This window comes from Mus musculus, chromosome 19 (genome assembly GCF_000001635.26).
Source record: "Mus musculus strain C57BL/6J chromosome 19, GRCm38.p6 C57BL/6J".
Classification (NCBI taxonomy): domain Eukaryota; kingdom Metazoa; phylum Chordata; class Mammalia; order Rodentia; family Muridae; genus Mus; species Mus musculus.
In genome coordinates this window covers 23,332,069-23,349,133 of record NC_000085.6, presented here as the reverse complement: position 1 = coordinate 23,349,133, position 17,065 = coordinate 23,332,069, and the positions used below count along the sequence as shown (strand labels likewise).

General features: G+C 41.4%; 1 protein-coding gene across 3 annotated transcripts in view; it reads left to right on the top strand.

Moving 5' to 3' along the window:
• The window catches only part of Mamdc2 (MAM domain containing 2), a 145,889-nt gene that overhangs the window by 99,364 nt on the left and 29,460 nt on the right, over nt 1-17,065 (top strand). For all 3 annotated transcript variants that reach the window (XR_003952820.1, NM_174857.3, XM_006527346.3), the window contains exon 10: nt 15,050-15,143. Coding sequence is in view for 2 of the 3 variants with exons in the window: in NM_174857.3 (NP_777282.1) it covers nt 15,050-15,143 (94 nt within the window). In the remaining variant the exon portion in view is untranslated. The remainder of the gene's footprint in view (nt 1-15,049; nt 15,144-17,065) is intronic.

The following is a 17,065-nucleotide window of genomic DNA, read 5'->3' as shown; positions in this document are numbered from 1 at the left end:
TAGACTTGGCAGTGCTAATGTTTGGAAGGTCAAGGTTCAAGCCACAGTGCCTTCTAACCCCTGTTCCTCCTCTCCTCCGTAACCTCTACTGCCAAGCTGAGCTGTTCAGGAATCTGCTCCATCCTTTAGAGTGAGTCTCTGCTCTTACCTGACTCCCATGAAGCTAGAACAAGCCTCCCAGCAGATAAGGGTGTCCCAGAGCTTCTGCCCTTTTCTTCTTTGGAAGCTGAGCACCAAGAAGCCCAACTACTGTGCAAGTTCCTCAGCCAGTGAAGGGAAAATTGGAGCCAGACCCAGTCAGGATAGAGGAATTAGGATAGAGCACCTAGAAGGAACTAGGCATGCATTTAGATGGAAGTTCAACGTGGAAACCCCCAGGTTCTAGAAGATTCCTGCTGGGAAGAACTAGCTCCTCAAACTGGGAGAGAAGCATTCATAACTCATGAGAGAGGGTGCGGCGGGTAGGCGGGAATTGAAGCTGGCTTCTTACTGTATATACACATGTGGATCGACGTGTTCGTATGTTATGTTTTCGTGAAAGCTACTTAAGACAAGGAATACAATGAAGAGCCAGTGCCCTCTACTCCTGAACACAAACTCTAACTCTGCTTCTGTTTTTTCCTGAGGGGTTTCCTTCCAGATTTTCTGTGTTTTCCTTTGTTAACCTTAACTGTGTCTGCTGATTCTCTGCTACAAAAAAAAATTAAGAACAACTCCTTTTCCTAGTTTTTAGGTGTATTTATTTGTGTTCTTGTAACTTATAGCTTTACTATACCTCAATGTCAAAATTTAGATACTGTTTATTTATACCTACTTTATAAGATGAATAAATCCTCACTCTTATAATTTCCCTTTGCTTTCTTTGCCCATCTCAAATATACAGTTATTTTCGCATTGTTATGGCCTAAACAAACACTTATATTCCTACTAAGCCCTCTGTGCTTGACCTTGAACAAATATCCCAGCAGGGGCCCTGTTGACATTGTAAGGCAGATAATTCTGCCTTTGAATAGAACCAACCCTCAGATTATTAGATTTTAAACTTCTATGGTTATTGCAACAACCAAAATTATTTGTACATTTCTAAAAAGCCCTGAGAGGCGCCATGGCATCCTTGGTTGAAAACCATCACTCTGTAAGCTGATTCTAAGACTTAAAATAGTCTATCTCTAATTGCAAGCCCTGTTTGCTTCTTTACTCTCTGTCTGCTGTTTTGTAGCAGAGTTACAATAAGCATATCTCCTGCCATAACCCCCTGGCTTCTTCCTATTAGTGTCTGTGTGCTTTATTTTTTTTCTATAGTTTGGAAAATTGAACTATACCAAATTCAGAATTGGTAGACTAGCATGCTTTCAGTGACTAAAGATTTGGGCAAGTGCATGTTTTCATAAAATCCTTGCTTAGCTCTCCCACTCTGAGATGCTGGGAGATATCCCTGCATGCTCACAGATTTGGATGGATGCTCTTTGGATCCTTAAGAAGCTAGAGTTAGATGTGTAGTCCTTGTATAATCACCCTTCAATGCCTCCAAGAGAAGTATTTCAGATGTACAGTACCAAATCTATACAATTGTTCCCCGAATGTGGTTTCTGACCACAGAAGGTATGTTTCTCCAGATACTCATCACATTTAGAAAAAGAGTGTTGACTCACAAGTCATGGAAAATAGGCACAGGATAAGGACTTGTCAGCAGTTACATAGTGTCTAGAACTGTCTTTTGGCTGCTTTCTACAGTTAGATCACTCGATATTTATTTTCACTTATTCTAAACTGGAGGAAGCATAAGAGTTTTTTTCTGAGCATATTGAGCATTGATCTTCACATACATTTTTATAATAGTTGGGATTTATAGTGACTGAGATTCTGCAATGAAATTCCTGGGACTTCTAGACCATTCCAGGATCAACCTAGGTCAAAACTAAGGCCTACATGGCTGCTCATCGACTATCTACTTTTGTGCCCAGCAGTGTACTCTATCCCTATCAATCCTTAACATCCTCCAACAATCCATTTACAGGGAAGGAGGCTGAGAGCTCAGCGTGTTAGAACGTCGTCGGATTCTTGTTAGTTTCTCGGTACTCTCCATCAGGCCACAGGCAAGATCATTACGTTGGCTCCCTAACGTGCACCCCAGATTTGTTCTCTCTGTCTCACTTGCCACCACCTCACACAAAATCACCATCATACTCACCCCAGTTCCATGAGACCTCACTAGTTTCTGTGACCCCAGCTGCAGTTTCTCTGCTCTGAACCAGCAGTCAGATCACTTTCCTGAAGCAGAAGTCAGAAAGTGCCATTTCCCCTATAACCTGCTCCCACAGCCTGCAGGACCTAGCTGCCTCTTTGACTATAGCTTGTAGAGGTCCACGTGATCTGGTCCTCATCTACACTGCTGACTTTAAACCCCTCCACTCTGCTCATAGGTGCACAGTCTCAAGGGACTTCCCTCTGGCCCTGAGTGTGAAGGCCATGCTTTTATGGGCTTTTCACATGTAATCAATCCCTTCTGCATTGAATGTCCTTCCCCAGCAGTTCCCACATCCCTTGGTTCTCAGGCCAATGTGCCACAAGAAGGGCTTCCTCTCAGACAGGAACCTTCCAGACCACTCAGTTCGTCCCCTTTCTCCATCCTCAGATTGTTCCCAACATATTGATTCTCTCATTTTGTGCACCACAGCTATCCCAATCCAAAATTATCTAAGTTTTCATTTACCTTTTTATTACCCATCTCTTCTATAAAAGTAAAGCCTTCATATACACAAGGACCTTATCAGCTTTTATCATCTTTGTCTACCTTGTGTGAGTTTCCCTAAGGAGGGAAAATATTACACTTAACAGAAAAGTTTGGGGGGGAAGTAAGAACACTGAGCCAGGTGGTGATTCCAGTACTCAGGAGGCAGAAACCAGTGAATCTCTGAGTTCGAGGCCAACCTGGTCTACAGAGTGAGTTCCGGGACAGCCAGGGCTACACAGAGAAACCTTGCTTATAGAAAAACAAAAGTGAAGGACACTGTTCAGTGCCATGGCTTTGAAGTGGCAGGGCTGAGAGTGGCAGGGCCAGGACTCACTCAGACTCCAGAACACATGCTGGAGGCAATGCGCAGGTGCCACCCAATCCTCTCTTGATGTCAAATGACAGTGTTGGATGGGAAGGAAAATCCAGCCCTAACACTCAGATTAGCTAAGTAGGTAAATCCAAGGCTTTATTAAACTGATTCTCCAGTGGTATATTGTAGACATAAGTTTAGCTCCTAGAGGGGATCAGAATGCAAGGTGGTTCACCACATAGACCGAAGAGCAGTGAGTTAGAGGGGAGATGCAGCACACGATGGTGCTTGGCTCTGGGTCCTCTGTCACTCATGGCTTCATACTCGAGGTAGTTATGTGACAGTTACCTGTGTAATCTTCACTTTTCACTCATGTAAAAGGGGAACCTGGTAGCACTTACTGCATAAAGTCGTTCTGTGTATCACATGAAATTGGGTGAAGTATGTAGTCTGTCTGCTAGCACGTAATTAATACTATTAAGTTCAGCTCAACACAGACACAGAGGAAGAAAGAACAAAGGCTGTTTTTCTAGGTCACAACATTTATTTAGTGCACAGATAATTCTATATCTTGATTTTTTTTTTTTTTTTTTTGCTGTGAGGTGTTGAAAATGAGGTCAGAGTTAAATCTTTTTTTTTTTTTTAGCAATATTAGATCTTCTTCGATTAATGGAAGATGTGAACAACCACAAGCCTATAATAATATTTTGCATGTGTACATATGTATGTGTATGTACACATGTGAGGTGCAGAAATGTGTTTATGTGGGGTGTGTGTGTGTGTAGCAAGCCAGAGGTCAATGGTCAGGAGTCTTTCTCATTTGGTTGCCACCTTAGTTTTTGAGACAAAGCCTCTCACTGAACTTGGAGCTCACTGATTTGGTGAGACTGTCTGCCAGTCAAGCCCTGGGACCCTCCCACCTTACTCCCCTGCCCCAAGCCTGGTTTTTTTATGTTGGTATTGAGATGAATTCAGGTTCCCAGGTTGGCATGGCAAGTGCATTATTGGTTGAGTCATTTCTCCTGCCCCTTCTTTTGTTAAAAAAAAAAAAAAGGGAGGGTGTTCAGAAACATTTTCAAAGGTTCATAAATGATGAAACTATATCTTCTATGTCCCCTGTCTCTACCAGCTCAGTGTTCTGTAGAACAGAGCAGGTGGGAAGAATTATTTTGGGAACATGTGTGGTAACACACACCAATAATCCCAACATTTTTGGGGGTGGCTAAGGCAGAAGGAGTACTGGGAGTTTGTAATTACAATAAGATTCTATCTCAAACAAAGGAAACAGAAGTAGAGTTACCTGGGTGAGAGAGCAATTTGTGCGGGTATAGTTGTAGGTTAATGAAAGGGTGCTTGCCAGAGAGAGGGAGAAAGAAGGGGAAAAAGGAAGAAAGGAAGGGAGGGAGGGAGAGAACAAAGGATAGAGACACACAAAGAGAGAGACACAGGGGGAGGTGGAAGGAGGGAGAGAGACACACAGGGAGAGAGACACTTACCACAGACACACCGGAGGGGGGAGGAGGAAAGGAGGGAGGGAAGGAGAGAGGAAAGGAAGGAGAGAGGGAGAGAAAGAAAGAAGGAAGGAAGGAGAGAGAGGGGAAACAGTTTTCTCTCAGATGCTTTTATTCAAAGCAAAACTGTGGGAAAGACACCAGAATGAGATCAGATATTCCATAATGATGACACTTAAGCATTAGCCTTCCAGCCTTCAAATGCTACACTTTACAGATGTTTGGTCCATGTACCGTGGAGGTTAGGTCCTGAGTAATTTCTTGCCTATGACCTCTAGCAAAGATGCTTCAATAGACATTTAATTATAAGCACTGAGGTTGGGGACAGACTCTGTATTTTGTTAACTAAGTACTTATTTGAGCAGAAAGCATTAAGTGGTCAGTAACTGAGAGGATGGCAAGGCAGTCTGTGTCTTCCAGGACTGGGCGGATGATCAGTTCAGCAATCGTTAACATAGCAAACCATTCTAATTCAGACATTGAAAGCTACGTGCAGGTTCCTGCCCACTTCCCTGACTGCTGGTTTTCACCGTGTGCAGGCTCTCACCACAAACCTTAATCTCATCTTGGAGGCACTTAAAGATAGCACAGAAGTAGAAATTGTGGATGAGAAAATGAGGAAAAAGATAGAACCAGAAAAATGGCCAATTCCAGGCCCTCCTCCACGAAATGTGCCACAAACAGACTTCTCTCAGTTGATTGATTGTCCGGACTTCATACCTGGCCAGGCCTTTGGCTTCCATACAGTCAGGGTGATGATCTACTGATGCTCTTGGATGTCATATGAACGGAATATACAGTGGAGTAGGTGACTCCCTGACATACCATGTAAATGTGAGAGCAAATCGTGCTGCAGAAGTGAGAGTGACTATACTGTCTTCTGTGCAAGATTGTCTATGCCCACCCATCCCCCTGTGAAGAAGGTTGGGCCAGCCTGCAGTGGAGAAAACCACCTTTATGACAATGATGTGAGTCGGACCAGAGGACTGCGGTTACTGTAGGGGCTTCTCCTTTCTATGGCATTAGCTTAGGCTGCACGGGCTACTTCATTCATGGTGCGAAAGTTAATTGTTATCATTGGGGAAATACTGCATAATCTTTTGTTTCCAGGCATTTATACTTTGCCCAGATCAATAAATCATAAAAAGGAAGTATTGAATAGCATTTCCAAAACTGTTAAGTCCTTTGCTATTTGACATGCTCTTTAAGATAGTCTACTTTGCATAACTCACATGTTGTCATATTTCACATGTACTATAAGATATATTCATGTGAATACTTAAGAGGTAAGAAATTTAAGTTAGATAAATAAGGACATTTTTCCTTTATGCTTCAAAGAAAGAAAGAGAGAAAGAAAGAAAGAAAGAAAGAAAGAAAGAAAGAAAGAAAGAAAAAGCTACACTCATTTAAGAGAACGCCCCCATCCAACCAAATATAAATACTTTTCCCTACTAGGTTAAAAGACCAAAACAAAAGTTAAACTGTGTGTCAGCCCTTCTTGGCCATGCACCATGAAGTACAACACATTAGATCTGTTCCAATGAACAAGCGTTCTGTGGTAGATGAGTTTGTTTGGAGGAATAGGTAACATATTAGAAACTCTTGCTATTGTCCCACTAAAGAGTCCTGTTTCACTGTATTTAAAGGAATGACTCCCTCAAAGCAGGTGACCTGGAGCCTTAACATTGTGTAGCTCCCATTACTGCTGTACATTGTAATACCATGTAACCCACTTACTAGAACTACGGACTTAGTTGTCTGTCTGCTTAGACAAGGCCATGAACTTCTGGAGATTAGGGAGCTGAATCTCACAATTTTTATTTCTGATGCTGACACAATCTCTGGGAGAGAATAGGTTTGCAGTAGGTAGAAGGGGAAGCTGCCAGTGAATGTTTGTTAACAGCAAGGCGGAAATGAAGATGAGGTTCTAGGACAGATCAGGGATTTGGAAATTCCTTGCTAAAGTTTTAGTGGGGAAGATGGAGTGGGAAAGCAGCAGCACCAAGGAAGGGAGAGAAGAGCATCACGGGTGAGGAGGAGCTGCTATGACGCTCGAAGGGCTTACTGCTGGGTGTCTGTCAGCCAGTTCTATATCAGTCATCATTGCGCTCTAGTGCTCAGTGGCTGGGCAAGCATGGAAGCATGTTGCTGTACGTCCCCTCCCCACCTAAAGGTCGCGACAGCCTCCTGTTACAAACATCAGGTCAGCAAGAGAATGGCACAACAAAAGTAGACCCCAATCCAAGTTGACATGGAGATTTTAAGAGATGAAGACTCGGGCTGAAGAGATGGCTCAGTGGTTAAGAGCACTGAGTGCTCTTCCAGGGGTCCTGAGTTCAAACCACAGCAACCACATGGTGGCTCACAACCACCTGTAATGTGATCCCATGCCTTCTCCTGGTGTGTCTGAAGACAGCTATGGTGTTCTCGTATACATAAAATAAATACAATCAAGAAGGAAGGAAGGAAGGAAGGAAGGAAGGAAGGAAGGAAGGAAGGAAGGAAGAGAGAGACAGAAGGGGGAGGGAGGGAGGGAGGGAGGGAGGGAGGGAGGGAGGAAGGAAGGAAGGAAGGAAGGAAGGAAGGAAGGAAGGAAGGAAGGAAGGGAGAGACAGAAAGGGGAGGGAGGGAGGGAGGGAGGGAGGGAGGGAGGGAGGGAGGGAGGGAGGAAGGAAGGAAGCAAGGAAGGAAGGAAGGAAGGAAAACAGACAAGACTCAGGGATCTAGGAATGTGTATTCCATGTTGCATGGTCTGCTGTATGAACTATTGGGTAGAAAGGATGCACTGTAATGACAACAGATAGGGTTCAGAAAGAGAACGAAGCTTGACCAGTCACTTGCAGGTTCCTCCATTGGAATAGATTTTCCTCCTGAGTGTAGTCAGGACCCCTTCTGCAGTATGGGTATATAACCTGCTATCAGACAAGTTTAGCCAGAGAAATTCTTTGTGGCTATCTAAAGCGGAAAGGCAGGCAATGTTTTTGTGTTTTATGATGGGATTTGGGAGGAAATGGGATTCTAGATTTTATCATTTCCCTTCGAGAAGATAAATTCTAGTCTCTGTGGACTTTTTTTTGGAAGGACCCGGAGACAAATGTATGATAGAGGTGGCCCCAGTTGTCTAGAGGGTCACTGCATTCATTCCCTAGAAGCAACAAAGAATTGAGCCAATAGGAAAGACCGAAGAACAAGCTGCAGAGATGGGGAAAGTAAGCCCTGTATAATTCTAGATGAGAGAAGTCTAGAGCTGGAAGCTGGCTCTGGTACATTAAAGAGCCTTGGGGTCCAACCTTTCCACTATTTGTCCTGTTTAAATGCCCACCTCCCAGGTCTTCCCATCTTTCCCCTTGCAATGTTACCTGGGAACAATAAGCAGCTACCTCAGGAAGCCTGTTATCCTGTCCTAGTCTATCTACATCCCTCTAACCCTCCTTCAGAGGGGGCAAGAAAAGTCCTTTAGTCCAAAGCAGTTGGGATTGTCAAACAGTATACTCTAGGAGCCCAAACTCTGAACACTCTTAGATGTAAGGCAGAAGCATCTGGTATAAAGTCAGGTCCAGAGCTATTTAATTGGGACGTTCTAAGATCAAATCCTGCAGAACCATGATTTTATTTTATTTCCTTTTATTAAAAATAGATTGTTTTTCTCACATGATATATCCTGATTACAGTTCTTTCTCCTTTTACTCCTCCAAGCTCTTCCCCACCTCTCCTTTCATCTGGATTCACTCCCTTTTCTGTCTCTCATTAGAAAAAAAAAGCAGGCTTCTAAGAGATAATAATTAATATAAATAGAATAGAATAGAATGGGATGGGATGGGATGGGATGGCATGGGATGGAATGAAATAGAAACTAACACATTGGAATTGAACAAAACAAACAACAGAAGGAAAAGAGACCAAGAGAAGGCATCCAAGTCAGAGGCCCACTCACTCGTAGGAATCCCATAAAAAACACTAAACCAGGGCTGCACTGACTGCTCTTCCAAAGTTTCTAAGTTCAAATCCCAGCAACCACATGGTGGCTCACAACCACCCACAATGAGATCTGACACCCTCTTCTGGTGCATCTTAAGTCAGCTACAGTGTACTTATGTATAGTAAATAAATAAATCTTTGGGCTTGAGTGAGCAGTGTTGACCCTAGTGAGCAGCTCCGACCAGAGCGAGCAGAGGTCCTAAAAATTCAATCTCCAACAACCACATGAAGGCTCACAACCATCTGAACAGCTACAGTGTACTCACATACATAAAACAAATAAATAAAATCTTAAAAATAACAAAAACAAAAAAAACCACTAAACCAGATACCATAATGCATATGTAAAGAACCTGGTGTATTACAATACAGGCCCTGTGCACACTTCCTCAGTCTCTGTGCGTCCATAGAAGCTTTGATCAAATAGATTTAGAGGGCCTTGTTTTCTTGGTATCCTCCATCCCCTTTGGCTCTTTCTTTCTGCTTCCTCTTCTGTGGAGTGTGGGGTGGAGTGAGGTGGGATAGGATGTTCCTTGAGCTCTGAGGGCAGGGATTTTTCAATACTTAATAGAAGGAAGGAAAGAATGGGCAGGGTAGAGTACTTTTCTCTATCACCAACCTGGCAAGAGTCTGGTGTTTTGTGCTTGGGTATGCAGGTTGCTGCTGTGTGAATGTGTATCAGAAACTGCCTTTGTCTCCCTCTAAAACTGATAGATCCTGGGTTTCATATGCCCACCCTCTAGCCCCCACTTTCCAGTGGCAGGAAGATCTAAAGATGATTGCAGATTTTCGAAACCAATGAATTGTGAGGTTTGACTGTTCACCACCCAAAGAGCAATGGGAAAAATTGGCTGCAGCCTGTGTTCTATCCCAGCATGCCCTCGACCTCAGAATTGAACCTGTGTGAGCAAAGACTCTGCTTGTCAGAGCTAAAAGTTGAATTAAATCACATGAGTATTTTCAAAGAGAAGAAAACCAAACAGATGGGTCTTTTAGGGTCTTTTAAAAAGAAAGCATTGGTCAGCAAAGGACATGTTTAAAAACACATGGTCTGTCTGTGGTTTGTGGGACATAAAAACCAAATATAGAATCTGCAAGAGGCGTGCTGTTAGGGTTTAGCCATAGTTTTCTAAAATATAACCAGGTCTAAGAATGTTTACATCTCACACTCTTTCAGATACCTCTTCATGGAGTTTGTCCTCTGACTTCAGTGAAAATTACATCATTTCTGCCACGTATCTTAATTTTGAAATTGGTGTTCTTTGCTTTGAACTTTTCTTGTTTTAAGATTTAGTCACTCACTGCCAATCATTTACATGGGAACAATGACGTTAGGCAGTCCATCCGACTCTGGTGTCCACAGCATCTTAATAAAGGACTACAGAGTTCCTCCAAGTAGATCATAGTGACTTTGTGAGTAATTCCACCAGCTCTGTAGTCACCACACCCAACTATATCTGTGCAAGTGATTTCAAGGGATTTTAGCATCATCAGTAGGAACGTACAGTTTAACCGGGGATCTGAGGTTGAGGCCCATTAGTTGTAACAGGAGATAACTGGGCTCACTTGATGGCAAAGGATTGGAATGTTTTGTCTGAAGCTCATTTATAGAAGTTTTCCTGCACATCCTAATTATAGGGCTACATGGAGTTTGGGATTGGTAAGGTCAGTGTTGGTTTGCCCCACCACTCAACAACTCTGCCTGCGGTATCTGTCAAACATGTCATGGAAATGCCTTTGGACATCACTGAGAAACCATGCAGTTGGGCCAGGCTGGTTCTTTCATACAGACAATACCTGTTGATGGTTCAGCAAAGGCCTTGTTTTATTATATTCCACAGCTCTTATGAGACCTGATCTCCTTCTCCTTATAAACCCTATTCATTGTGCAAGCTAGTGTTTATACTTAACACCTCTAAAGTGGAAACTGGCACTTTTTGTTTTAAAACAACGAGATGTGATTTGACAAAAATGAATTCATGATAAAACTGTTTCTCTACTCCCACCCCTACCTCCTAAGCCCACCCCAGTGCTATAACCAAGAATTATCAAGACTGTCCTGGCCCTTGGCCTAACACAACCATGATTGTATTTCCACACTAACCCTTTCTTCACCCTCCCCTTCAAAATCAGCCACATGCCTTGCTTGCCCAGCTTCCTCCTAAGTTCCTCTGCTTGCCATTAGTATCTTGCTCCTAGAAAGTAGAACATTATTTTTTAAATCAAGAAAAAGATGAAAATGTAGAGGTAATTCTATTACCCTCTGACTGTTACAGTTTTGGGGCACGAGTACTTGCAACAACAAAGCCCTAAAAGTGGATCAATAGCTTGCCTCCAAGAGCCCCGAAAATGCCAGGAAGGTGTGGTTGCCACCTGTAATCCCAGCACTGCAGAGGCAGAGACTGGGGAATCCCTGGGGCATAAATAGTGTGTATATATATATAAAATAACCAGGATCATCAAGTTCTAGGTTCAGCAAGAGACCCTGTCATCCAACAATAACTTCCAGCCTTCACGCACACACATGTACATACATACACAGACCATATTTTATATACATGCATGCATACCATATATACATATACACATAACAAAAAGGAATGTAAAAATAAGCAGCCCTGAAAATCTAGGGTATGATTATTGGTTTAAATATTCATCATTTGCCTTGCCTTGTTCCTTTATCTTTTGTTTTCACGGCTTCTCAGTGTAACCCTGGCTGTCCTGGAACTCACTCTGTAGACCAGGCTGGCCTCGGACTCAGAAATCCACCTGCCTCTGCTTCCCAAGTGCTGAGATTAAAGGTGTGCTGGTACCAGTGGGTGCATTTTGTCTGGATTTGGGGTCCATGCCAGCATCTAGTGGGCACATAACTGTAAGAATGCAGAGTCGTCTGGCTTTAAAATATCAATAGCACTTTTGTGAAGAAAAGAATATGTGTGATTTTTTTTCTTAACACAATGTAGACTAAGTTAAATAGTGTTATCTGCTGTTACTTAACTATACTATTTGCAAGAATATTTATGTGTTTCTCCATTTTCTGCGTATTCATTTTCAAAGCTAGTCTAGAGAGGTCTCTTCAATGGTGAATATTTTCCAGAAAAACAAAATTCTCAAGCATCATTGGTACCCAAGAGTCAAAACCTTCAGACATTGCAGCACACACATTTAATGAATATAACTAGTCATAATTCCGAATGTACAGTGGGCTAAGGTTTATTTCCCACTTTCTAGAGATGATGAAATAGTACTGAAACTGATGTAAACATTGTGGCTTTAAGTCTCTATATAAGAGATTAACTCCCTCATGAACTTAGATTATGACTGATCCTCTGACATAGCCTCATCTCAACCCATGTGGAAGTGGTTTTCAGTGGATATTCATTGTACAAAATAATGGGTTGAGATATTTTATTTGTATATAAAATGTACTTTAATGATGAACCCCCATTATCCTCTTTCCTCATTCCTACTGGCTCCCTTCCTCTTTCTAAGTCACCTTCGTTTTATTTTCATGGCTCACAGATATATCTAAAATTTGTATATATGAGGAAATATGTGGTGTTTATCTTTCTGAATCTGACCTATTTGGCTTAACAAGATGGTCTCCAGTTTCATGGATTTTTCAGAAAATGTCACAATTATATTCCTCTGTATAGCTAAATAAAACTCCATTGTGTATATATTCTTTGTCCATTATGATTTGGACACCTAGGCTGAATCTATAAATTTGGTTATTGTAAATAGCACCGTAAGAAGCATGGGTGCACTAGTACCCGTGGAGAGAGTTCTTGGAGCAAACAGCAGGTTATCCTTTGTTTGATCCTAGACAAAGTCAACACAGGGTACATCAGCAACTCCTTCTGTCACCCACGACCTGAAAATCACTTCTCCATGCCAAATTGCCTTCAGGAACCACAGTGTCTAGTGTTACCAATGCTTAGACAGAGAGAGTCAGCTGCTAGACTGAACACGATGATCTCGGTATATTTCTTTTATTTCCCGGAACACTGACAGAGAAGTGCCGAACAAGTCTATGGTTTAGGGTCTTAGCTTGAATCTAGTGAGTCGATGATGGATTGGGAGAAGTCTTTGGTCAGACAGGACACGTGGGCTGACTAGTATTACTGGGAAACTTTGAAGTAAAGACAGCCTGGTATTGTGCAAAATTCCTTTAGCATTTTTCTCAACATACTTGGCAGAAAAGGAGCCATGTATGTTATTTGGTATGGCAAAAAAAAAAAAAAAAAAAAAAAAAGCCAAGATGTCCATTCAGTGTTACCTTTTGCAATGAGGAGATGCATAGCTGTTGGGTCAAGTCAGTTAGGCACTTGGCTGCATGTGGCTACAGCATTGACTACTTTGACAAGTCGCTAATGAGACTGAATAACTTTAATTTGAACAGACTTTGTGCCTATGGGCTGCCATAATCAATGACACGAGTGTAGAGTAAATATTAACTCATCTTTCTACTCTGATCTCTACCTCGGGCTGAGAATTGAACCCAAACTCCTGCGCGTGCTAGGCAAGCACTCTGCCATTGAGCTACATCACAAACCGAATATTATGATGATGATGATTTTAGATAGAGATATCCTGATTCCTTTTTTTTTAACCATAACTAATAGCAAATTATAAAACATAGGAGGAAACTCTGAACTAGCCATAATTTTATGAGCCTAACAAAATAATTATATAGCTGGTAAATTTTCTAGGTTTTTTTTTTCTATTATTTTAGATGACTTGGGGATTGTTTTCCCTTTTAATCAGCTTTTTAAACTTAGCATTGTATATCTGTATCTGAAGCGCTGAGTAATGTTCTCAACACTCAGGTTTAATGGCCGCCTATTTCTCAGACTGTTGTATTCTAGTTTATTTCTTTCTCTTTGAAAACTCCGGCTATCTCTTCTGTTGCATGCCTCGCGTGCTTCTTTGGTTTAATGTCATTATGAAATAGTGCTATAGTAAACATATAAAAGCATGCTAATATTTCTCAACTTTAGAATGCATTGCCATGCAAAATGTTTGAGTTTTCTACAGGGAGAGATTGAGAAGGTGGGCCCTTTTACTACTTCAAATTCGTTGTGCAAAAGTACTCCCCCAGTGTACTTGTGAAAAACGGACATTAAAGCTGACAAAAGGAAAGAAACCATGTTTTTCTCCCTCTGTGTAGCACAATTAATTTGATAAATCATGAGACATTTCAATGCATTCCTTCTCATATAACAATAAAGATGCTAAAAAGAATGTGATACTAGCCAGGACTGATGACAGAGATCTTTGCTTTCCAGATGCAGAATAAGTTCCAAGGCATGAACCTAGAAAGCAAAATATTTTACATATTATTTATATAACCTCTATAATCTCTAAAGATGAAAGATTAACAGAAGCTTTAAAAAAAGAACCATAAAAGCTACCCTATTTGTTTGTCCTGTGTAGTTCCACAGAGATAAACATTTATATCTCTTAGCTATTCCATTTATATGAGGATATGAACACGAAGCCAGGAAACATTCACTCATCAGGCAATTAGAGCTTCCTCTGGGGAGATTGGCTTAGGACATTTTATAGTTTGCATAGCGATAAATGGCCTCATGGTCTAAGATTTCTCTCTTAAAATAAATTCTGTATTCTAATAAATCTGATCATCGTGAGCAAAAGGACCTTACTAGTAGCACACATAAATAAAATTAAGTCGCAACATTTAGAATAGCAGAACCTAGAAAGTCAAGTTTTCTCATTAATCATAAGTAGAATTTTTACTTCTGTTCTGTCATCCTTTGTCTTCTTCACGTGAATGAAGATTTATAGTGGTAAGATGGGACATGGGCCATATAGCCTAGACTAATTATAAGAAATCAAGCCCTCTTCCCCCCCCCCATTAATTTAATAATGAATACATTATTATGAATTTGTTTTTCCTTCACATACAACAATAAAACTACTGGGACTGATAAAATAACCACGTCAATGCTTTTATTCATGACACCAACCGGGACACGAGTGGGTCTTTGACTTGGAAATAGAACATGAGTCTCTGGATGGGTGGCCAATGGAACTTTGTTCATAATGTAAATGAAGCGCATCACTAGACATTGGTTACAAAAACAACCAATAATGTTTGTTCTAGAGACATTTGAAAGATGCTTGGAAAATAACAGCCACTTTGGAATTATCAAGGGAAGATACTTAGAACCTAACAGGCTTCATCCCTGTCACCCAGCTAATTGCTTGTTTTCCTCAGATTGGATGCCAATCTTTGAGGACCACTTGCAGTTTTTATATTCATACACATGGTAGATTATTATAAAGTCCACTCTGCTTAGAAGAATGCAGCTCCAAGGTCATATCCCAACAGGAACCACTCTTCGCACCACTGTATCCTGCCCCGCACATGGGCAAGGAGAGGGTGTTTCTAATTGCTTGTGCAGCGATGTTTCGCTGAGTAAATGCCAGGCTGAAAGGGTTTCCGTTTTCAGCTAACAACATTCATAGCTTAATTTTTATGAATTACAGGTGGTTTTTATGAGCCTGTGCAAAAGCTTTTGGGACTGTGGCCTGGTAGCCCTGGATGACATTACCATACAACTAGGAAACTGCCGGTCTCCAGGTAAGAAGACTGACTATTAGTCATTTCAATTGTGAGTCTTTCTACCCTGTGACAGACACTTCCAGGTCCTCTAGGAACCTCATACATTTGACCTACGCTATTCTTTCCTTTACTTTTCTTGACAGACAGGCTTCTCCAGAGAATTTTGTAGTAGAGTCTACAAGTTGGAAATAAAGGCTCTAGTGTTCTGTACGGCTTCGTATGTACGGCTTTCCCTGATTGTAGGAAAGTTTTACCTTTATTGTAAGGAAAGCAATACCTCCCTGAATGCTGGGGATGGTGCTCACGAACTGTCTCCAAATAGTACTTGAAAAACAAGTGTCCTTTAGCTTAACTAACATTATAGTTAGCATTGTTCATTTAGAGAATACACATTTCCAAGTCATACTGATAGCATTGTTATTTTACAAATGCCTCTGAGATGTACACTATTAAATGTTTAATAAAGATGATATCTTCTAAATGACAGTAAAACAAAACCTGCAGCAGAGGACACAGCCTTGTGCTGCTGCTTACACCAGCCTAGCGATAATTTCTGTTTTATTTAGATTCTTGAGCATTCTATACAACATTGCTTTGACCGTATTTACCTCCGCAACTCCTCCCAGAACTACTCTCTTTCCCTATTCACGCAACCTTGTAGGGTTTTTTCCCTTAATCATTCAAGACCAATTTGTGCCACCTAAAATATTCTTGGATGTGTGTCCTTCCACTGAAACATGGTCAACTTATGAGGAACTCTTAGATACTCTGATCCTTTCTTTTCCATTAGCTATATTAGCTGTCAACTGTGAGGGGTAGGATTGTGTGCCCAACACCCCTACTCCATGCTAGGATTTGGTCTAGCTTGGCCTTGTATAGATTAGTGCATGCTGCCACAGCTGCTGTGAGTTCATATGTGCAGCTGCCCAACTGTGTCCAGATGTTCGCTGTCAGTCTTCTACAGCCTCTGGCTCTTACACTCTGCACCTGTGCTTCCACAATGATCCTTGAGCTTTGGGATAATGGTGGAGCAGTTCTTTCTTTCAAAGACCTCAACTCAGCCTTTCTACCTCAGAAAAAAAGTTTTCTGAATGAATCAGGATCAGAGTTGGAAGTTATTGAGAAAAGGTGTTAACATAGATTTAAGTTCTGGTGTCAACCCAAGGTACTTAGAAAACGGACAGTAAACACACAAGACATGGCTGTGGAGCCTCAAGAGAGAGTCTCCATGGTCATAGACATATTTTTTTCAGTGGCTTTTGGAGTGACATTATTCAAAGCTTTTCTAAAACTTTTCCGTTTTTGGTAAAAGAGATCATAGGGCGGTTTCTGGTGTGCACTGATAAATTTAAAGGCTGTTAAAAAGACAAAACCATAGATCACAGGGCTGAGGTATCCCTTCCTATATTAGTCACAGGGGAATTAAGACATATTCTACCTGCAGACTAAGTTCATAATCTAATGTGTGAGGTTTTCAGAACACAACATATTTGCATCTGGTAATGGAGTAAGGTTAAACATTAAAGTCATATACAAGTCATAAGCAAGGCTCGCTGCTATTTGAGCATTATTATTTGAAAATAGTTCTGCATTATTATTTTAAAATAGTTCTAGACTTGTCAAAATCCTCCACTCTTGGCTGGCTTGAGATTTTTACCAGACTCCAGAATTAAGTTCCTCTAAGCCATTTCTCCATAGTTTCCCCTTTATTTTTATCTTACTTCAGACTAAGTGCTGATGGTGAGGTGAGACAGGAGCATACTAGCCATGGTGGGCAACACGTGAGTGGCAGATGCCTCAGAGATCCTCTGTAGGCATCTCTTAAACAAGCAGTCAATGTACGGCACCTGTCTGATACTGGAGAACAGCTGAAAACAACTGTTTGGATTGGTGGCCTAGCTCAGTGGCATACATAGCTTACACTGGCTCTATATTTACTC